At 32.9% G+C, this 23,599-nt stretch overlaps 1 protein-coding gene across 5 annotated transcripts; it reads left to right on the top strand.

Moving 5' to 3' along the window:
• Positions 1–2,177: 2,177 nt before the first annotated feature.
• On the top strand, positions 2,178–23,253 carry LOC129002529 (serine-enriched protein). Of its 5 annotated transcripts, none has more exons than XM_054430400.1 (10): positions 2,178–2,387; positions 3,870–4,101; positions 7,546–7,681; positions 9,582–9,617; positions 12,356–12,473; positions 13,791–13,948; positions 14,895–15,026; positions 16,173–16,373; positions 17,822–17,896; positions 18,629–18,743. In XM_054430400.1, exons 2-9 carry the CDS (start codon positions 3,875–3,877, stop codon positions 17,870–17,872), a joined length of 1,059 nt encoding a protein of 352 aa, XP_054286375.1. In that variant the 5' UTR covers positions 2,178–2,387; positions 3,870–3,874; the 3' UTR covers positions 17,873–17,896; positions 18,629–18,743. The 5 variants fall into 5 exon arrangements, with proteins under 5 accessions (XP_054286375.1, XP_054286376.1, XP_054286373.1 ...); XM_054430401.1 differs by having other exon boundaries at positions 18,633–18,738; XM_054430398.1 differs by lacking the exon at positions 17,822–17,896 and having other exon boundaries at positions 18,629–23,253.
• Positions 23,254–23,599: the final 346 nt, after the last annotated feature.

Genomic DNA, 23,599 nt, shown 5'->3' with positions numbered 1-23,599 from the left:
CTAATGTAATTTAAATGGGAAATAAATTTCATTTTCAAGGTAATATTACAGTGGGAATCCGATCAGGCAAATGGAAATTGGCTTAGTCAGCAGGTTTGCTGCGGTGGGTTTATTTTTTTTTATATAGCCACACTATACAAATATTCGCTTAATTTTTATTTTTAACTCAGAAACACAAAATAATGTTTTAACTAGTATTAGTTAAAATATAAAAAATCCAAAAAATATTCCAAATATTATTCTGATATTAGGAACTCAACAAATAATTTTTATTAACAAATATGGTAAAGGGTGTATTTAAATTTTAGTCTCTTGTGATTTAGTTCGTGATCACGTGATTTAACATCGTAAAAATATGGCAAAAAAAGTGTTTATGGTTTTATTATTTTTACAATGTTGGAAACAATAATTACAAAAATTACAAGAATAATATCATTACATTTACAAATCCAAAATCACTATCTGTTTTAGCATTGTGATTATTATCATTCATAATTTTCACCCCATATCAACAGGTGCAGTATTGATCTGTGGGGTTGTTGAATGGACTGGTCCTCCCGATGTATTGATCCCGACAACACACCTCTGAAGCAATGTCAGGGATATTATCCCTGAAAAGGGATTTTTCCATTTCATATGGGATCAAATTGTAATGGGGATATGAAGGATTCATCTTAAAAGGTGCATCTGTAGGCTAAACATAGTTTGCACTTTCGGGACTTTCAGCGTCCTTCGGATGTATTTTCAGCGTCTGATATGAAATATGATAATATGCTTTTGAATTTTTAGTAGGGAAAATTTCAGTGAACGAATTTCAGTAATATGGTAGGTTTAGATGTGATTGGGTTTTAATTCCTAGGGATACTAATACACAATTTTGTTAAAAATATTCAATTTATTTTCTACGGAAATTTTTTACTATGAAAATTTTTAATAAGTTAAATAAATAATCTATTTATCTATACTTGTTTAATACGCAATCAGATTTTTGTGACAATTACTCCTCCGAAACTACTGAACTGATTGACATGTTTTTGGTGTCATTGGAAAGAGTAACTATGTGCAGGAAACTTTCTTTTTAGGGAAATAATTAGAAAGTGAGGCCCTGGGGCCCTTTAATGTTTTGTATTTCTCCATAAGATTTTTAGACATGGGAAACAAACATTGTTATAAAACTCCAGCTGTTGTCATAAATTCTCTACACGACACTTTGTGAACAATAAGCCTTTATTGATTTAAGATTTCACCCCACATATTGTATATCAAAATGTTCATCTAGGTGTGTAGATTTTCAAATTGGACTTAAATTTTAGAAAAATTCCCTTGGGCTCTACCCCAGTGGCTTTTAAAGCTCTCGTGTTATTCTTCTTCTATTATCTCATGAATTCGAGCAACAGGTACACTAGTTTACAATTAATGAGTCACAATGTATTTTTTTAAACATCGATTTTACATAAATTTACAACTGAGCAATAAACTGATAAAATGGACAACTACATATGTTGGAGGAAAATACAAAAAATAAAGATGAATATTTACAAAAACTCCATCATAAAGGTGCATTTTTGATAGTGATGAAACAAAGCAAGCTGTAGCGTAGCGAAATATGAATTATTATCGATTGATAATAATCAATTAATCAAATCACTTGATAGATGTGTTCGATTGCAACAGCTAATCAAGTGACTTTGTGCAAGAACCCGCACGGTTAGATTGCGCTGTCAGTAGCACTGCAAGCGCTGCTTTAGTTGTTGCTCTAATGCTCTGTTGAAATATATAGGAATAAAAATATTGCTTACGCGTGTCAAACTATGTTTACTCACTTACCTAACTATCTATTTCGTACTTAGCATTGTTTTGGGACCCTTGTGCCAGAATCTGTCTTTTATTACTACTTTAATGCATTTCTATACAAAAACAATTTACCAGCTTCCAACGATCAAATGAAAAATCAGATCAATTAAATGTCTGAGAACTAATAACCAAATGTGTAACTCAACGTAAGTGAGCGTCTTTATTAATTATTAATGTTCAACGGTACACGTTAACGACATTTCGGGATAAAATGGGATACTACACGAAAATAGGGATAATCAGGGATTTAGTTGCACCCTAGGGGATAAATTTCTGTGGGTGGAAGGGTTGGGTCGGTAGTGAACTTTCCCTACAAACAACGATCCTAGCGGATCTTCCAGCTAACTCGAGTGAATTCAACTGTAGAAACAATGTGAAAATTACTGTTATAGTTATTTTATATGTTTCATAGTTTTATAGCATATAGGGATTAGTTTGTTCTGTTGTCCTTTTATTTGACATTCACAAAACGGTGGACCCCAGCAGCTGGTACCTTCATTATAGGACTTCATCTACAGGTGGTGTCTGAGTAGGTAAGTATGACAAAATCTGTGATAATGTTGATGATTAATATTTGGATATTATGTTATATTATGTCTCAGTAGGCAACTTTTCCTGTTAGCCTGGCTGAAACTCACGAAGTAATTGTCACGTTTTGTTGCTAAAGATGAACGGTTGTTTCATGAATTATGTGTTGTATATGATATATCTGTAAAATAAATCTAAATCTATTTGTATTTTAGAATCTGTAAAAATATATTTTATATAATGGCAGTGTCAAAGGATGACAATTGCAATATATTTCCGTATATTTTACAAAATATAATTCAAGATTATATCATCAATATTTTGTCTAAACTGTATTTCAAAATGCATAGTCCAAGCGTCAATGCATTAAGAACTGTGTAAACATAAGTAATCATCAACAACTATAATTTATTTTGTAAAAAAAATATAAGCTTTAAGTCGATTTCATTACTTAATCAACAATTAACCTTTGTCAATCAGCTCCAAAAAGGTGTAACAAATGTTGCGGTCGTTTCAGCAGCACTGAGCAATCGGACATTGAAGTTCAGCCGTAGTAAAAGACAGTAGTTGTTGGCGTTGTTAAAAAAACACATGAAAATAGATGTTACATGAAACACACACATAGTAAAAACGAGGTTTAAAAAAAACAGGAATGTAAGTTGATAAAAAACAGAATTAAATATGCGATCTTGCTTCTAGGCTATGCCAAGATTTTCCAGAAGGTATATAATTTAAGATTGTGGTGGTCTCTAAGGTTGAAGCACAATCTACAGCTGGGGTTCTCAAGGATTTTCTTTCTCCTATTTGATTTTAGCGAATTTCCCTATAGGGAAGTAGCTATTACCGTAGGTCTCATGGTAAGACCTAGGCCATGATTACCCAGAACGATGCCTATAAATTAGCTGTACATGTTTTGTTTTAGTTTATCCACGTCATCACTACTTTACGTTTTTTTTTTTTAGAAACTGTCTAAACTTTGTTTTTGTAAACTTTGGTCTTGTTGCAATCTTACCAATAGCTTAACATTTTGTTGGATAACAACATTTTTATTAATAGCCCATGGGATGGTATGTAAGGCCAGAATCGAACAAGTTTAGAATAGTACATGAGATCCTATCCACAAAGACATTCAATTGTCTAAACTTGGTCTTGGTCGATGGCGTGTCATTGGTGAAGATAGTGGTCTACGTTTCAGTGCTGCAGTCCACGTTCGACTGTTGACCGTGGAAGCCTACTATCAAGACATAAGTTAATTAATTTCATGTTGTATTAAAAAATATACTTATAATGTTACGGTACTTCAAAACTCAGTGGCGTACCTAATGAGGGTTGGGGGATGGATTTCCCCTAAAGTATCAGAGTGAACCTCCTTATCCTATATATTGGGGGTTTTAGGCTTTGCATTTTAACAGTTTAGAAGGGGGCACTCCCCCAAAATTAAAACCTGAGGCCACCACTGTGATAAACCTGAGATGTCCCTGTTGCAGACGACATGCCCGAGGTGCAGAGTGGTAGTGGAGAGCGCTGCGAAGGCGCCGAGGCTAGAGACCCTCTCATGATGGACGAGCCTGATCTCAGCATCTTTGAGAACAAGACAGGTCTTGCTGAAGACATGAAGTTCCTGGCGTCGATGCCTGAGCTGTGTGACGTCACCTTCCTCGTGGGGGAGACCAGAGAGCCAGTGTGTGCTGTCAAGGCAGTGCTGGCCGCCCGCAGCCGGTAAACTGGAGGGAAACTTGTAGTATTGGAGGGAAACATGCAATATTGGAGGGAAACTTGTAGCATTGAAGGGGACCATGCAATTTTGGAGGGAAACTTGTAGTATTGGAGGGAAACATGCAATATTGGAGGGAAACTTGCAATATTGGGGGGAAATGTGCAGTATGGGAGGGAAACTTGTAATATTGAAGGGGACCTTGCGATTTTGGAGGGAAACTTGCAATATTGGAGGGAAACTTGCAATATTGGAGGGAGACTTGCAATATTGGAGGGAAACTTGAAATATTGGAGGGGAACTGGCAATATTGGGGAGAAACTTGAAATATTGGAGGGAGCCTTGCAATATTAGAGGAAAACGTGCAATGTTGGAGGGAATCTTGCACTATTGGAGAGAAACTGGCAATATTGGAGGGAAACCCGCAATATTGGAGGAAAAGATTTTTTTTATTAATACCAATACAGGTTTTTATTGTAGTTAAAAAGAATTATAGAGTAGACAACTCTTCTGAATCTTACTGTTTAGGTGATCAAAATTCAAAATTCTGACAAAATTACTTGTCGAACACGAACACTGCCAAGTCATATAAAAAAGGTTTAGTAGCAGAAACGTGTTTAGATTCTTCATAAAAAATAACTTTTTGCTTGCCTATTTTATTTATGGATATTCGTGCAGATAAATCATATTTATATTGATTATTTGTTATTACACCATTCGTTTTGTTTGTTGTCATTATGAATATGTTCTAAATAGTTTTTTAGCAATTCACTAAAATACAGGGAAAATTATATATTTGCCCATTGCTTTTGTGACAGCATAGACCTAACTGTGTTTTTTCTAAGGTTACAGTAAAAAGACCATGAGACCAAGATTGTCCAATTAACATGTGTCTTTTTAAAAATGCCTACACAATTTGCATTGCTTATTATTGTAACTGCCTTTATTATATATTATGCTGCGTTTGAAAACACACTCAAACACCAAAATAGCTCTCTGTACACTCTCTTTTTTGGTATTTCTTGTTTACTACTTATATAAAAAAATTTACTAAGTTTTGTCACAAATGCTTCCGCAAGTGATGTGTTTACTTAGTTCAAAGGACCTTTAAGATAAAGGGGTCTAAGACTGTGTTCATAAAACAAGCGTTTTTTTATTTCTTTTTTTATTATTGAGCAGTTTTGGTGTTGTAGTAATTAAAATAATACCATTTTAAATAATATCCACACTTTGCCCAATCAAGTACGTTTAGTGAAAAAATTACAAAGCATAATAAGCTACACAATAACTATTCTTTTTGTGGTAAAGCAGAAACGATTTTTACTACGTATTTTTGGAAGATTTTTCATTTGCATCACACTAAAAGAGAATACTTTTTTAATTATTTATTTCGCAAAACTTGTTTGTTGAAAACGGAAGTTTTAGAAACCTGATGTATAAATTATAACAAATCTAGTGTTATTCTACGTATGAAAGTGTTTGTAAATTATGTAGTTTAATTTAGAGAACCCTCCCTGAACCTGAGCTTTTAGGTTTTTAACGTTAACATTTTTAGCATCGTGAAAACATCTTAAATTTTATATTTACAAAAGATTCCACACCTTCACCAAGGTTAGTACATTTATATTCCGATTACGTTTGATGTGGAATGCATTTTTACACATACCTACGCATATTATAACCCTAAAAGACCTAACAATTTGTTTATAAATCAACCTTTTACATTGTTAACTGTTGTAAAACTAACAGTATATCTAAATATTTTTAGTAATGACTATTGTTGATTGTGATATCTAAACAGGGGAAGTCTAGAGGATGAAACTTTTGTACTTTTACATACTTTTTTACATTCAGATAATTTTCCAATGCTGGTATGTGTAGAAATAAATGTGCTTGAACTAACTTCAACTAAACAAAGTTAGTAAACAATGTGTTAAATGTTGCATCTGCTGTTCTCTCTGTGTGCTTCACAGTGGTTTCTTAAACTGTCTTAACAAATTTTTCAGGCCATTCGAATTTTTAAGTTATTAGGATTATATTACACATATTAAATTTGTAAAATAAGTATTGTTCATGAAAAGGCTCTAGGCCAGGATTTTTATCTGTAGATCGAAAGGGTAGCAGCTAGATTACCTTAGAATTACATGTTGTTAGCCTTTGAATTACTTTAGTAAATGTAATAGGGGCTTGAATGCCGTTTACTGGAGTGATTATTGTAGTCAGTTTAGGCAACCTGTTTAGACTCTCAAAGGAAGTCTTCATCAGTCCACAAGGTGTCAATTTTCGTTCATTTAGAACACTTCAGGGTTTTGTCAAACAAGTACACACTAAAATACTCAAACTAACACGGATAAAAACACGTAAACGCAGGCATTTGGCCAATAAGTACGTGGTAGACTGGTCAAGAATATATACAATATTAGTATTAAGTTTAACACTTAACCACCCTTTGAGAGAAATAAATAGAAACTTTGCTTTCAGTTTTCAGTTATTTCATCGTCATAAAAACTTAGGATACCATGAGCTACTGTAGGTTTTTTTATATTTATTTAGGTACTTGTTTCTATATAAAAAGTCACTGCTTCAAAAGTCGACTTTGTTCTTCAGGTTCAGTTGGGGTTCTCCGCTTTGGGTTCAAAATCTGATTTGAAAAATATGAACAAAATGTGTTTCGAATATTTAGTTCGATAAATAAATCTCTACTGCTATGTTATTTTTTGGACAAACACTAAACACAGTAAATATCAGTTCCTAATGAATTTACCTTTTATGTTTACTACAAAACTAGCATAAGTGAAAAGTCAATTTTGAATAGATGGATGATAATGGTTAAGGCTATAAGTAGACAATAAAATGTTGTCATGCATTTGCTTGGCTTGTGTACATACATTCAAGATTTTTCTGTACCCTTACGCACTATATATTTTCGTTATTCAGAGAGAAGCTTAGGTCAAAGAGTAAAGTTTAGGGAACTATCTGGTAGGCTTACTTTTGATCCATTTCTTTAGTTCCACTATTATTAGATTTTCCTACAGTAAAACATATCCAAATTAATTTTAAGATAAAAAAATATTTTAAAACATTTTGCCGAAAAATCGAATTTATTTTGAGTTCCAGCAATAACACAAAAGCAACAAAATGTACACCATAACAAATTAAAATCATACATATATTTAAAATAGGCACAACTTTTAAAATAAATCAACGCTAGCAAGAGTTTTACAGTGAAAATGATCTTTTAAAAACTCATTTTGTCAATACAATAAGGAATCAAAACAAACAAGACTTGACTAAATATTAAATTTGTTTAAGTATAAGAAAGTACCATTCAATATATTGAATAGGGTTGGAAGACACATTTTATCTATCATACTGCTACAATAGCTCTAACACATAGAATGCTAATAACAAACTAATTTTAAAAATATCGATAAAAATAATTTTGACAGGGTTTTTCACAAGATGCTCTATCAACAACCGAGTCCTCAGAGGAAAAAAGAAGCTCCTCCAAAGGAGAACAAACTTCGACAGTTTTTGAAGCGAAGCAGTGAGCCCTTACTAAATCTGCAGAACTCTGGCGCTCAGGTAGAATATTATTATAATCCTAACTATAATAATAGTAATCTGAAATTCATTATAGGCCTAATAAAGTTCAAACAACTAGAACTAAATACTAGTGTTGATAGAACCATTACTGTTATTTCATTTTTGTTTGCATGCTATTTGTATCCGTATAGATGTAGGGAAGGTATTGAATTATGGTGTAAAGTATCCCTGATGGCTTTTGAATGTATTGCTCGAGTTTCACGTTCATCTTTCATAATGTAAAGCCATTGATGCTGGATACTGTAGTAGATGTTCCATCTGTATGGACCAGATGTAGGTAGCCTATTTTGTTCAAAAACAAAACAGATAAAAGAGACACTTACAAAATATACTACAATAATACTACAGACGAAAACCTACATTTTTGTGGTTGTAGATTTTGTAAGTATAATTTGTACCCTCTTACTACCCTGCATCTACAATTAAGTACCACCGACCCCAGAGAGGTCCATCAAAATCAACATGTATGTGTTCCCAAGGTCCGTTTGGACCCCATGGGTGGGTTGTCTCCTTCAGTAGATGTTTCAACTTTTGTGTGACATGACAATGTTTCACCATAGCTTCAATTTCTTGATCTACATTTCTCCAATAGCAGTAGCTTCAACAAATTTCATTTTTGTCATACCCCTATGGCCAGAATGTAATTAATCCAAAACATCAACACAGTCGGTGCCTGAACTCAGCTTCGTCCATTTTGATTTTAAAAATCTTGACCCAACTTTAACAGGATGGTTGAATGTGTAGGCATTCTATTTATTTTATTGGTTACAATAAAACCTTTAGCCTACTGTTGGCTAGATCAAGATTGGATTTAATTGACGAGCACAACCTACCCTGTCAAGATTTATCGGTTAATTACAATTTGTGGCAAATTAACAGTCCTAAAACACTTACAGTTGGGACCACGAGAGTCTGCAGTTGGCGTCAGCCAATCACAAGACAAGGCTAGTGCGACGTTGCCATATCGCCTGTTGACAACACTAATTAAAATATACTAAGCAATATTTTCAAATCGGCTGGTATTACAGTATTAGATTTGGCATCAATGCGTGGTCCTCATTGGCTTCATCGAAGTCACGTGGTAAATAGGCACCTCCTTCAACTGCAGACTCTCGTGGACCCTACTGTAATTCTCGGTCTTCTGGTAAGAACTGGGTCAAATAAGTTACGTTATGTGCAAAACCATACGTTTCGCTCATTATAAGATGTGGCATTCTCATTGGCAAATTTAAAGCTTTTGCTGAGTCCGAGTCTCAGCTTTCACACTGAGGATGCCACATCATAGAATGGACGAATCGTCTGGTTTTGTACATAATGTGATCTAATAAAGCAATATCTATACATCAAGTAGTAGTTGTAGTTTGGTTTTCCCCTGAAAGATGAATGTGAAAACAAGAGTTACTAAACTGTTTATTATCAAATCTTTATCCTGAATGTTTGTGGTCCAGTTTGTTTCATGTTTAACAGAAAGATAAAAATTACCGAATATGTTCTTTTTATGGAAATTCCTTTGTCTATGACCAAATAATTTCCATTTAGTTGGATGGAAAAGTATGTGTTGAAGTTGTACATAGAACTAGTCTGTGACTGTTGAATATGTGTATATTTAATTTAATATTACATTTATTTTTTGTGTCCTTAGATAAAACAGTGTTACATGAAATAAGCCTTGTAAAGATTATTTTAATTATTTAGTATCACAAAGAAATCTACAAATATTTAAATAATAAAGGGATTTTAGTGATTTTACATCTGCTAATAGCCTAAAAATTTTAGGCATATGTTAACTTTGTTGGCTTTAGTAATTTTTAAACATTTTTTCAAAAATTAAAACTGGTGCAGGTTCAAAGACTTTTGAATGTGTTTTGTGTTCTTCTAGCGAAATTACGCACAGCAGTTGACTCCCATACAAGAGGTAAAGAAAGGTTCAGAGTAGAGCTTGTGAGCATTATCACCATTTTTAGTTCATGGTTAAATAACATTCTTAAACTTTGGTTTGGTGATTTATCTATTGTAGAAATTCCAGAATGATTTTTAGCTAACGACTAAATTTGTTTGTTTTTTCTTCTTTGCATTCCAAGGTGTCTAAAAGTTCTTATTACATCGCAACTATAGGTTTACCAGATACAGTAGTATGTGGAAATGAAAAACCAAAACTTTTTTTACATGTATTTTGATTATTTATATTGATAATCATAGAATTTCGTGGTATGAATACCTACTGTCTTTTTGGGGAGAAAATTTAATCTTTAGTACAACAGCTAATAGGTTAGTATGCAAATAGATATGATAATATGGGTTCTAGAAGAAAAGAAAAAAAACTAAATAGCAGTTGTAAAATTATTTAAAACTTGTAAAATTGTTATTGTTGAGCTTTAATAAATTAGCTCAACAATAAATTGCTTTAATGAATAATTGTCTTTTTTAGGTGTTAATATTAAGGTGTTAGTGTTCCTTTGGGCCAAATATTTTGAGAGGATCATAGATTTTGTAGATGGAAGAAGTACATGCTACTAAAAAATTTACAGTTGTTAGGGTTGTGATTTTTGATGGAGTATGAACATAAGTACTCCACAAAAGCAAACCCTCAAGGTATTCTAAAAGATTTTAAATTATCCTTTTGTATTTTAGGTAAAAATCTGTGTATTTTGTACCCCTGAATAAAAACTGATTGCTTTTGAGTCGGATTGTCTGAGCGTTTGCTTTACAATAGAGCTCATAAAAGCCATAAAGACAAAAGCTTGGAAACAAATTCGCTTATTTTAGATTATGTATATATTCATTAGGGATGTTTTTTCTCAGTTTTTTTTAATTTTTGGGGGGGAATTTATACAACATTTTTTTTGCTTTTTACCAATCTTTCCATGTGTTTGGTTGCACAAACTCATAACGATCCCCATTTCATTACATTTAACGGTATGTAGTGTTATTTGCATGAACACTGATGGAAGGATTGCAAATACAGAGTGTGTCAAAATGAAAGAGCATATTTTGTATGTTTTTTACCTACTTTTCCTACTAAGCAGAAAAGTATTATTTATACCTATTGCATTAGATGGAGAAATAATTATTGAGATTTAATTTCTGTATCAGCTGATCAACTAAATTCTTATTTGCTAAATAAATTTTGGTTTATTTCCATAAGAGACTTGTAATTATTCAAAAAATATGACCTGAAATCTTTTTGTGCTTTGGAATGTGCTAAAGGTTCATGTATAGTAAATTCAGGTGCAACAAAAGTTTTGACAAAATTTGTAGAAGATATCACAACGACCACAGCAAAAAAAGTTTAAGAAAATTCCCTTGGAAGCATACTTTTCGTTGCACCTGTATATGCTTTGGAATGTGCAAAATGTTCATGTATAGTAAATTCAGGTGCAACGAAAGTTTTGACAAAAGTTTAAGACAAACCCACGACGACCACAGCAAAAACAAACTTAAGAAAATTGACTTGGAAGTTTGTGGTACAGGTAAAAGAAAACCAGCACGGAAATCTCAGACTTTCTGAAGAAAATGTCTGCAAATACTGTAAATAAACAAAATTGTATGTTACAAAATAACAACAGACGATCAGCTGATTTAAAAATTGAATTTAATTCTTTGCCCTATTCAATGCTTCAAAAATCATACTTGTACGATTAAAGTAATAAACATACAAAATCTGCTCTACAATTTTATTAGACTTTATTATTTTAATTTCCTCTTATCTAATATTTGATTTGATTAAAATAAAAATTATTGCACAAATATATTTTAAATACTTTTATATGTGTATGTTTTTTAGATGACTGCATTTTTTTAACTTGAGTTTGGAAATAGAATAGTAATCTCTCTGATTGTACATCAAGCCCTTGAATATGCCTGTGATATTAAATGTTGAACTCACATGCCCTTGTAGTGGTAGTTTTGATAGTCTGTATGCATTGAATACTAATCATTCTTACCTGTTAGCACTTCAGACACAAAATATAAAATAAACACGTTGACTTATTTAGTTTTAATCCGGCATGTTAACTGCAAGTGTACATAAGACATAAGTACTATCAATATAGTGTGTAAAAGGAATTTAAGGCAAAGGAATCAACAGTGTAAATAGTCATGTACATAAATGTACATACAACATCTTCCCTCTATATTGTTTCAATAAATGAAAAAACAAATCATTTATTTCACATTATAATGTACAGATTACAAATAAAAGCCATTTAATAAAGTTACGTTTACACTGGAGCTTGCAAAAAAAGGTTTAAGTTTCCACAACCTTTTTGTAAGCTCGTTTGAGTTTTGAGTGGATATATCCGTTTTGGGCCCCCCTGAACCCAAAAAAGTTGTTTTCAAAATGATGTCTGTGTGTGTGTCTGAAGAGGTTTGCTATTCACTGATTGTGGGATTATTACAACAGAAAAAATGGGTACCACCCATGCTGCCATGTATTCTGACATATCATATAAATATGAAATTCAGATACTGGAATTGCATCACTTCAGTGTTACTTGTACATGCTTGTACCAAGTTGAATACTACTTTGTATTCTCAAACATTTATTTCTAATATATTCCGAAGTCATTTATCCACTGTCACATATATTTCGTACAAAATGTGTAAGTTCTGGTTGAAACGGTCCCAATATTACAACTAACAGTTCCTCCTCAGCCCACAGGCATGCAGCATGCTACTCTGATCATTGAAGAGTTTGAACCAGACGTATTCAGACAGCTGATTGAGTACATTCACACTGGAAATGTGACACTTCAGCCAAGAACATTGCTGGGTAATTATCCTTAGGTAGTTAAGCTTAAACATGGTTTATGTAGAATAAATTCCGGCTCTCCTAGCTGCTGAATGCAGTTGCCAAATACAACTGCCTTTTTTGGCACTTAGCTCAAGTCTCAACATATAGGGGTCAGGTATGGGGGTTTTCTTGCTGCTGAATTCAGCAGGGATTGTATACCACCACAGGCTGCGAGACGAACAAAGACTACTCCAAGAGCAGTCCCGCACTCTACAGCGACTGCTGTACATAGACATGCTTGTGGACTATTTTGGGTATAGTTTATCATATGGTGATGAATTGAAACATTTCTAAGTCCTGACAATGACTTCGTGTGAACGAGTTTACTTGGTTCAATTAATCTGTTTGCAGTTACTTTATAATCTAATCTGTAAAATATACTCTATGTTTGAGCGGGATGAAGGATTGCAGATGGTCTATGGACACCGCACCTGTCTGCTACACAATTGGAATATGATACAGTCACGGAAAGAAAAAGTAGTTTTCATTGGGATTCGAATATTACACAATAAATAGTTAAAAAATTGTGCCAATATGTGGAGCAATATCTTTGCAACCAAGACCTTAAAGTGTTTTTAAGCAAATTCCCTAATATAATATAATGTCTTTTCATTTGTTTATATGAACAATCTTACAACTCAATTACAACTTAATTATGTTGGTTTACCTTATGATTGCCAAGTTCTTGATGAATGAGGAAGTTCAAGCTCTATGTACATTTTGCCACAAGTGTGGCATCTTCAGGAGCTGATTTGAGTTTCTTGTCACATCACAAGTCACTTAAAAACACTATTTTTTATTTTTATTTACACTTATTTACATGTAAGTCAGCGGACGATTAATTCATTGCGCGAGTGTAGAAATCCTAGCGAGCGTGTGCGCGGACCGGGGATGCTACATAAAAATATTACTGCCCGGCTATTGTCCTTGTACTGGCTTCTTGAGGTGTGTTTGGTAGGTCAGGGAATGGGGGTGAGTTTTTAATGTTATAAACCCACCACTTTACCACACTTGTGGCGAAATGTACATAGAGCTTGAACTTCTTCGTTCATCAAGAACCTGGCAATCATAACGTAAACCAACATAATTACCTAATCATTTGTTCTTGAAACTGGGAATACCACATAAATTCAAAATCTTACTTGAAGTCTCATTAAAATCAATGACAATATTTAATTTAGGTTTATCAGCTTGTATAATTATTTTCCAATTGCAATGAAAATCATAGTTAAATTAAAAAGTTGCCATAATAGTGCATTATTTGTTTGTTTCAACTATTTGCTTTGTGTTTGCGAGGTGTGATGAACGCGGCCGACTACTATGGACTGGATGAGTTGCGACGTGCTTGCAACGGTTTTGTGCAGACATGCATCAACGTAGATACAGTTTGCGCTCTGTTGGCTTCTGCAGAGAGATACATCCAGTACAAGTGTACCAAGACACTTGTACAGAAGGTAAATGCCACTCGTGAAATTGGATAAGTCTGTTGTCTAAAGTGTAAAATGTGGCCTTTTATTTCACTACTTTTTCACTACTTTTGTTCACTACAATTAAAAAATGGTTGAGGATAACGTTCAAAGAGGCTATAGCTGGTTAACTTCCAAGCTAATAGAGTTTGCCTGTCCTAAATAGGTAACAGATCAAAAACAGTGATATTATAAGGAAACTGCAGCACAATAGTAGGAGGGTGGAAAGCAGGTGTTGAAACTTTTTCTCCATTGGTACTGAACAGAAGTGTTTCAATTTTTTAGTCATCACCAAAGCATTTTCATAAACCAACTAACTCTTACATTCTTACAGTTATCATTTTATTTTTATTTTCATTATTTTGAAAGTGATAGTGTAACTCAGTGCAACATGATTCTTAAAAATAAATAATTCTTCCACTGTTCCACGTCAAGGAGATGCCAGAAAATGTGGTGAAACTTTACAAACTTAACTAAAAGCTGGTATTTATGGTAAAAATACATCATATATAGTAATTAAGCCATAATCAACGGTTGCTCCTGTTGACCTGATAAGCTCAATAATTCCCTATCCTCCATCATTATAAGGGATTCCATGGTTATATTGATGCATCATCTGCTTCAGAGAAAAAAAGGTTACTGTATAACTTTTCTTTCTACATATAGGTAGTACTGTAAACAATTCAGACATGACATGATGCAGCTGCTGAGTGTTTAAAATCTAATCCAACAATGAGGAGCAAGCTGGTCTAGTGGTAGAGTGATAAGTGCTAAATTTAATTCCCGTCTAGTGGAATGTATCTAAATGAAAATTAATTAATGCCTCAATCTCTAAGCCTGCCCTGAAGTAATGTGAAAAACCGAGCTAGAGCCTTTGTCCTGGGATGTGAAGGTGGGACGTAAAAATATGTAATATCCATCAATTGCTGACTAGGTGCTGGAGTTTGTGGATGAACACGGAAACGAAGTATTGAACCTGGGCAGCTTCACATTACTTCCGCAACATGTGGTCAGGCTGATCCTGGCTAGAGAAGAGCTACGAGCTGACGAGTTTACCAAGTTCCAGGTTTGTTCAAATGTATACTATTTTACTCCGACTTTCCCAAATCAAATGTAAAAAGTGTAACTACTAAAATATAAAATACAATTATAAAATTAAGGCTTCAACGTCACTCACTAAAATTAGGTGGTAAGTATTCTGGTTACGAGCTCATCACAAACAGAAACTTATTAGTTTTTCCATCTCATTGTAAAAATAAAGTTAAAAAATAAGCTAATCCGCTTGGTAAAATATAGTTATAGCAAAAGGGGTTGAGTATAAATTTTGTGAACAGACAAAAGTACAAAGAAAGTATACACATATTCTTCAAGTAATTCTCAATCTTTGAGAAATTTTATACTTGTCAGCATAGGTTGTGGTTACATGAAAACTCCACTATTAACAAGTTATTGTTACGTGACAGTAAAGGTATATTAATTTTTATTTATTTAATTTATTTCAAACAGTTCAGTGTTTTTGATTATTGGTCTGTCAAACTATTTCTCACGTATTCCTGTCAAAGTGAATAAAATTGACCCCTCTATCTGTAATGAGAATAATCAGTGAATCGGTAATATTTAATGTGTCAATTTGATCTAAGGTAAGAAAAAAAGTGTGTATATTTCTTAAGATCGCCAAAGAGCAACCTCGACCCTACCTCCTTTCACCTGTGTTATAAAAACCAGTCTTACCACTAATTCTCCTCTTCTTATGTGACCTACTGTCCTAAGTAATGGTATAAACTCAACTACTCATTCTTATCATAATCCTGCAGATATACAGAATGTCCCATGAAGATGTGTCTTTTTTTTCAAATTAATATACCAGACACATCGAAAACGCTATACATTCCTTGAAATTTCACTACCACAGCAAACAAAATATTTATTTATTAAAAAGAATTACTCCCCCAAGTTCCACTGAGTTCTGACTAATCAGAACTGGCATGAATAATTGTAAATTTTTGTTAAAATAATTTTAATTGTAAAATATTTTTTTTTTACATTAATAAAACTTAATAACACATGTGAATGTTCATTATTAAATTGTTAATTGTTGTGAGTTCACTAAATCAACTGTTCAATTTGGAATCAGTTAAACAGCTGTTGCTTCTCTACTCTACAATGAGCAGTTTTTAAGATTGTATGATATATCATTACTTCATCACTTTAGGCTGCACTGATGTGGAGCAAGAAGTATTGTGACAGCATGAACCAGAACAGCAATTCCTCCCAAGTGAGCCTGAACCAAGTCATCAGCAGCTTCCTTGAATACATTCACTTCCACAAGATCCCAGCGAATGTGTTGATGAAAGACATCCATCCGTTGGGCTACGTTCCTTACAGCATCATCATGAACGCACTAGCTTACCAGGTATTGACGATGTTACACTCATTAAGTATTAATTACTATGTATAATATAAAGGAAAGCCAAGTGCTGGGAATTGAATTGAGCTAGCTTACCTGAGCAATTTAGAGACCAGAAGCCACTGGAAATACAATAACAAATCACAAAACATAACGCTGATATTTCGTCCTGATTTGGACTTCTTCAGAGTAAGTTGAAATCAGTGATGTGTTTTGTACCTTTTTATTGTGTTTCCTTTTTACCTTGGACATTTTCTCAGGTAAGCTAGCTGAACTCTATTCCCTTCTAAAAAAATCCTATGATGTATGAAAATGATTTAAACACCAGATAATTCTGAGGATGTAAGAACTAAAGGATATTCCAGAATATAGTATTTTAAATTTTTCACACTATAAAAGAATTAGAGAGGTAAGACAAACAATAGTGTTCTCAATGCAATTAAAATCTTTTTACTGGATGTCCCCTTCTATAATAGACTGGCCTCCCTATTGGTCCACTAGTAATTCAATGCAGTCAATTCAAGCAAAGGATTTAACTAGTATGCACTTCTGTCACCATAAGACCAAAGTCATGTAGTTGGGAATAAAACAATATATGACCAAGGGGTTGGAGGAGAAATAACTACTGAAACTACCTATATCAAATAAGGGCCAGACTTTCTGTTTGGATGGATTTTAGAGTATATTCTCTTGATTTAAAATGTATTGTTTCTGAATGTGTGCTTGCCTATTGCACTCTAATGCTTGAGTGATGGAAAACTTAGAATAGAGAAATAGTTGTCAGTTATTTTCTATTTATAGGTAAAAAAACTCACATAAACACTTAATATTTACTATATGGTTAAAGTATAATTTTTATTTATTTTAAAATAAAAAAGTGTATTAGCTTATTAATGTAAAAATATTTTCAGGTTTTCAATCATAAATCTGATAGTGAAAAGTTAAACATATTCTGTATGGCTGATTTATAATTTGTTCAATTGTGTCTAAATTATGTTATTCCCTTCAGTTTTGTTTTGATAAATCATTTAAACTGTAAAATCAATTGGAGAGTGAAATTATTGGGCTTGGGCCTGGAACAGATTTTAAAGCTACATTTTAAAACAACCAGCAAGTTAAATTTCAATTTGTAACTTGACATACATTTACTACAAAATATTAAAACTATCTAGTCACTTATTAATTGTGTCTCACATGTAATTACAATTATTTATCCGTAAAATATATGTTTGTACACTTTGCAACCACAAATTACTAACAAAATATTCAGTACTACTCAAATCATTGAATTTTTTCACAATTCCAGCAAAGATTAAATAAGCTATTAAAATAAAATACAAAACTCAAATTGATAAAATTACTGTACCAAACAATTTTATAGCAAAGTGTTTGGACTTGGTGATGTTTAAATATTATTTGAGTACCAAAACATAACTTCAGTGTTTTTTTGACAGGCCCAAGCCTCACTCGAAGAGACTCACTCGAGTTCTAATTCCGACATTTAAATATCGACTTCACGGCTACCTCAGGTAGGCCTAAATCCTATCTTAATTCCTCCTAAATATTGTATTTTAAAGAATATGTTAAACACTTTTATTTTTTAACCTGTCTTTAAAGTTCATGATGTGGATTTTTAAAGGGTTGTACATCCATGCGTTCATTGTGGAGTACAAAATTTCCATACATTTAAACTTTTCTGCAACACTAGTGGTACTATAAAAGTTTATCTTTTAAGAACTTTTTTCTACCTACTATACCAATTTTAGCTAGAGACACAAACAATCTAAAAAGTTATAAAGTGATGGAAATAAGTTAAATTTCCTATAGCACCTTCCCAAAGGTCCCCAAACAGTTGATATATTGTCAATGGTTGCAAAACCCCAATGATATGAGTCTTACTTATTATTTACAATAAAATTTCAATTACATTACAGTAAACCAAAAGCAGATAATAAAGCAACAACAGTATAGCAGCTGGTTGTTATTTAAGTAATGGAAGCAGGGCTACCAACTTACAAGATTTATTTTGTCACTGAAAAGTGACTCTCGAAACTTGTAATTTGAGTTGTACTTTCATTTGAAAACACCCTGTAAGTAAACCTATTTGTTACTGTAATAGCATCACTATCTCCAGTAAGGCCTGTACTCCACGGTGAACGTGAAATCACAGGATTAAATATTTAATACTCACGACTTTTCCCTACTAGACTTTATATAACAATTGCCTGACAGTTGTGAACATTGAATCAACACATGTACAGGCAGACCCAACCAGTGTAGACCCCAACAAGCTGTCTCCCAACCGAGTGCGGCGTAGCGCGCAAGGACGCAGCATGAGCGTGCAGAGCAGCGGGGGCGAGCATTACGGCAGCAACACTACGCTCACCTCCTCCGGCTCTAGTGAAATGGTCAGTTCCGACGGGCACAAGCACTCGTCCAACTAAACACCATCAACACCAATCATATGTGTAAAATGTACTTTGGTTATTCTATTGATTTAGATATTGAACGAAGAAGGCTTCCTATCAAAGAGGGTTGTCTGTAAATTAAGGTCAACATCCAAATTCAAATTCAAATTGTTTATTTGGCCATTAAACATTACATAATCAATACTATGTCAATTTTTTCAAATTTTTTCAATTTTTTCAAACAAAGCTTTTGTTGCAGCCATTAAGCTAGTTCATATAAGGCCAGCATTGTGTTACTTACTTCATTTACTACTATTCCAGCTAGTTCCTACTCCTAGAGACGATTAGTCTGATCATAATATTGGAAAATGTTGTGAAAGAAAATTTACGATCTCTCCAAATATAAATACAGTAGCGTTCTGATTTGGTTTCTGTAGTCTCAGTCCTCAATCGCTATTGCCATTGCCAGTAGACGGACATGAATGGAGTAAAGTGTATAGACATAGAAAAGATGCGCAAGGAGTAGAGAGAGTTTGGAGATGGTCTTCAATTTTGTACGTTTTTTGAATGCTGTTGTTTGTCAGTCTCATTTGTCCAAAGTTAGGGAAACTTTGCATGCAAATCATGGTGTGACTTATAGAAGGAGATACAGTATTTGAACTGGTAGGATTCATCTATATAAGACTTTCAAGGACTAGTGTTTGCCTTGGAAGTCTGAAACAAGGTGATCTGCAAGCAAAGATTCCTAAATTTCAAACTTTGCCATAATGAAAACTTATGAAAATCTGCATTTTCTCTATCAAACCAGTTTTCTGCATAGGTCAATTTTCTTTCACAATTGAAGAATAGTATGACAAGACTAATCATCCCATTGGCGTAGGAACGGCTAGAATTGCAGGCTCTAGTGGATGCAGTGAACATGCGATTGGTCTCTAACTTGCTTGGTTGTGAGGAGAGCTTAATGGCCTTGCATAAAGGTCAGACGTGGCCAATATTTTACTCAAATAGAACGTAGTTGAACGAGCCGCTCGTAAATTCTAGAGTTACCTACAAAATAATATTTTCTTCGATTTTGATGTGATAACGTGACAGAAGCTATAGTTTACAGTACTTGATTGTTTGGCTCGGTTGAAAGTTGGCGTTTTTACAGAAATGATTGAATGCAATCAGCACACTCTGTCGGTAGCTCAACTCAACTATGTTCATTTTAAAACTGGCTTCACCTAAGATGGGGATGGAATATCTACCTCTATCAGTACTCAAAGGTTATACACTCCCCAGGACCTTAATTTTACAAGGTGAAGATTAAATGGCATCAATTATTGGTATTAAACAGCTTTAACTCACTGACAATTATTTTCATATTTGTGTTACCCGGTAATAGTTAATCAATAACATAGGGAGTATTGGTTATTTCTATGTAGATAGTGTTTATTGTTAAAAACAGATCTACATTATTCACTTCATGAACATAGCAGTGTTTTGTCTGTGTTCAACACAAATTTAAACCTGCATGGTTGACTGCATGGAATGCAAAATAGTCTCCAGAAAAATGTTGGTGTTGAATAGTATAAAGATGTTGGTTATTATTTTAAACTCTCTTTCATGAGATAAACTGAAAATGTTACTTTAAGCTGGCTCAAAGCATTCTAAATCTAGATTCTAGTCCAACCTTGTATTAAATACATTATTATTTCTCATAAAATAAACTAACCTTTCCACCTTCATTGTATCTTAACAGCTTAAGTTGATATGTTGATGTTATGTATCATCCCATGTTGCATATTGTTGAATGTTTCTACTGACAATTGATAACCTTGAACAATCATCAAAGACTTCGGAACTGACCATTTCACATCACTAGAGACTGAATGCCACAGATGTGTCCATGTATTGAGGTTGACTCGATAGTCGATATCGATCGAGATATAAGGAATCCACCACTGACCAAACAGGGTATTTGAGAGTTCAAAATATTTGTCTAAACGCTCAGTTTTGTACCTGGAATAGTTTACTATAGGATACTAAAAAGTTAGTACCTTTTGTAGCTTTCTACTTAGTTGAGATTATTATTTTTGTCTACAATGAAATCAACTTTCTATGGAGAAGTAAGATGGATTTTCTTATGAACCCAAAATTATTTTGATCATATTTTGTTCTATCTTTTTTGTTCAACACCTTTAGAAAAATTAATTTGGAGTATTATGACAAATTGAAACTGTACTGTATATCTAGCTATTGTGGTTCTAATACTAAATTCTTTTTGGATCCTAAGCACAAAGTTCTTCAGTCATAAATGGTATTAGGTTATTATGTGGCCACATTTGGACACATCTGGGTATTTGAAATGCTTTTACTAAAGTAAATGTTCCCTATACCATGTGTTGACCAAAAGACTGTTAGATTAGTTTTAACGTAATGTTTTGTCATTGTTAGCTAGAAAATTATTTGTCATAATGTGTTGATTATATGAGGAAGAAATAGATAAATAGATAGATAGAAATGGATGGGATTTCTAAGAATGTAAAGTGTGTTTATTTAAATTACTGTACAATCAGAAAGTAAATTTTTTAAATGATTCCACACACAAAAAAAATTTCATTGCAAGTAATAAAACTTGTCATCCTATTGTAAAAATTGGAAGGATGTTTTGGCGACATAAAGGGTGTGATGATAACAACTAACTAAATGTTTCACTATAATAATGTTAGTGTATGATTTAAGATTTGTGCTCAATGTTTTAAACATATTACCAGAAGACATATAATAGTTTATTTGATCTTGATCCATAAGGATTGTAGATCTACATTCTACAGTAAGTAACAATGTATGTTTCGGGAGTTTGTTTAATCAGATGACGACTTAAGTTGTTATAGCCGATATGTTGTAAGTTATTATATTTTTTAATAACAAATTGTTTTTAGAAAGACGATAATTTTGTTCACATCTTTGTTTGCTTCGCCAATCCTTCGCCTTTAGAACTGAGACCGCATATCTAGTTCAAACTATGACCAGAATCTAAAGGAAAAAGTTAATTAAAATTCAATTGTGAACAAATTACAAATTTCTGAGGTTGTTATTATGTCATCCAAATCTCTGTGTCACTCATTAACTCTATGTATGTTATGTCAAGTTTTAAAAAACTCACATTTCTTCCTCACATAAAAATACTTGTTTATATCTAATGATCTAAACAAATTCTTATGTGCTAAGTTTTAAAATATCACTACTTGGTTATAAAATATTTTTATAAAATTTACTGTGTGGCATCTGTTAAACTTAGTATCCAATAAGTCATATTTACACTTATATTTATTGATTTCTTTTGCTCAACATTTATTCACATTCCTATGCCCGCATATATTTTATGTATTATTTCTCAATAATTCTCATCTTTAATCCTAGCCTTGACTTCTAACTTATAAACTTGTTTGTTAAATGTTGTCTGCATTATTTATTCACTTAGAATAAACAGAAAACACATTACTTGGAAGACACACTCAAGGCACTGATCAAACTGGGTATCCTCTTGGTTAACAAAAAATCTTGATTGTGAGAACAATATTTTCCCATCTTAAATTGAGTAAAAATCAAATAATTCTTAAACACTAAGAACATTTGTGTTGAATTCATTATCAACTATTTCCCAGAGGTATATAATTGTTGGACTTAAACATGGAAATATTTTTCATAATACCAGTCGGTAATAATAAATATATTCCAATGTATTATTACAAGAAAAGTATATCATTTATAGTTTTCTGATATTAATGTTATTGATGGTTGATTTAATTTTATTAAGTTTATCTATCCCTGTGGAATTTGTTAGCGTTTTTATAAGGAAACAGTTTAAATTTAAATTATTATCCAATAAAGATAGTTTTTCTCCTTAGCTTTACTTTGAATACAAAGAGGAATATAAGATTTGTTTAGTTTTACCACCACTCTCTACAATACAAGTGGTAAACTAATACTTGGTGGCTTGGGTAAACATTAAACAATGTTATATAAAGTAATGTTACATAGTATTGTAGCTTTGGACTATAGTATCTATATTCAATGACAGTAGTGATCACTGATGTATGAGCTACTGTGTTTAAAAAAGTGGTCATCTCAATCCTAAAAGTTTTGAGTGTATGCCAAGTTTTATGTTCTTTATGAGAACAATAAGGGTTTGGTGGATGTGTATGATGAAAATGGTTGCCCCAAACCTATAAACCTTACCTACTTTTAAAAGGAAGTCATTTTGGTTTTTGTAAAAATGTTTTCAGTTAATATTGTTTTAATTTACAAACGATAGATTTTCATGAATCCAGGAAAATAAAAAAAATTGTTGTTAAAAAGTTTAGTTCCAAGCTGCCTATTGGTTGCTGGATCTATTTAAATTCTGTTATTTCATTATCCTGTTGTTTGTAACCAGGAAACTTTGTAACTAACGTGATTAATGTGATATTAAATGTAAGCATTTTGTGTTGTAATTGTTTATGATTTTAAACCTGTCTATCTCCTGAATTCTGACAAAGATTTGCAAAACTATTTTAAAAATTAGATGGTTGACACTTTTAAAACTTCATTTTACTGTGTTACTTAAGACTGAGACACCATGCTTGGGCATTTTTATTACACCATTGTGAGGTCTCTAACATTTCATGAATTACCAAAAACAGCAAACAGGACACCACCGCCTTATATATAAATGCCATTCTTGAACTAAAAACTTAGGGTTTTTGATCACTTAAAAATTATGGAATCATGTTATGGGTGGTACTTATTTTTATTTTTGTTCTCTAATTGGGTGGATAGATGCTTTTAGCTGTTGAAACT

The sequence above is a fragment of the Macrosteles quadrilineatus genome, unplaced genomic scaffold (genome assembly GCF_028750875.1).
Source record: "Macrosteles quadrilineatus isolate MER2022 unplaced genomic scaffold, UCM_ALF_1.0 Scaffold_9__3_contigs__length_116548681, whole genome shotgun sequence".
In the NCBI taxonomy this organism is placed as follows: Eukaryota; Metazoa; Arthropoda; class Insecta; order Hemiptera; family Cicadellidae; genus Macrosteles; species Macrosteles quadrilineatus.
Note: the sequence above shows the minus strand (reverse complement) of the source record. Positions and strands in the feature narration are given on the sequence as shown.

Coding starts and splice junctions, on each gene's coding strand:
- LOC129002529 (XM_054430398.1), top strand. CDS start 3,875: ATGCCCGAGGTGCAGAGTGGTAGTGGAGAGCGCTGCGAAGGCGCCGAG. Junction 9,618..12,355: donor AGTTGACTCCCATACAAGAG/GTAAAGAAAGGT, acceptor GTTCCTCCTCAG/CCCACAGGCATGCAGCATGC. Junction 12,474..13,790: donor TCAGCCAAGAACATTGCTGG/GTAATTATCCTT, acceptor TGTGTTTGCGAG/GTGTGATGAACGCGGCCGAC.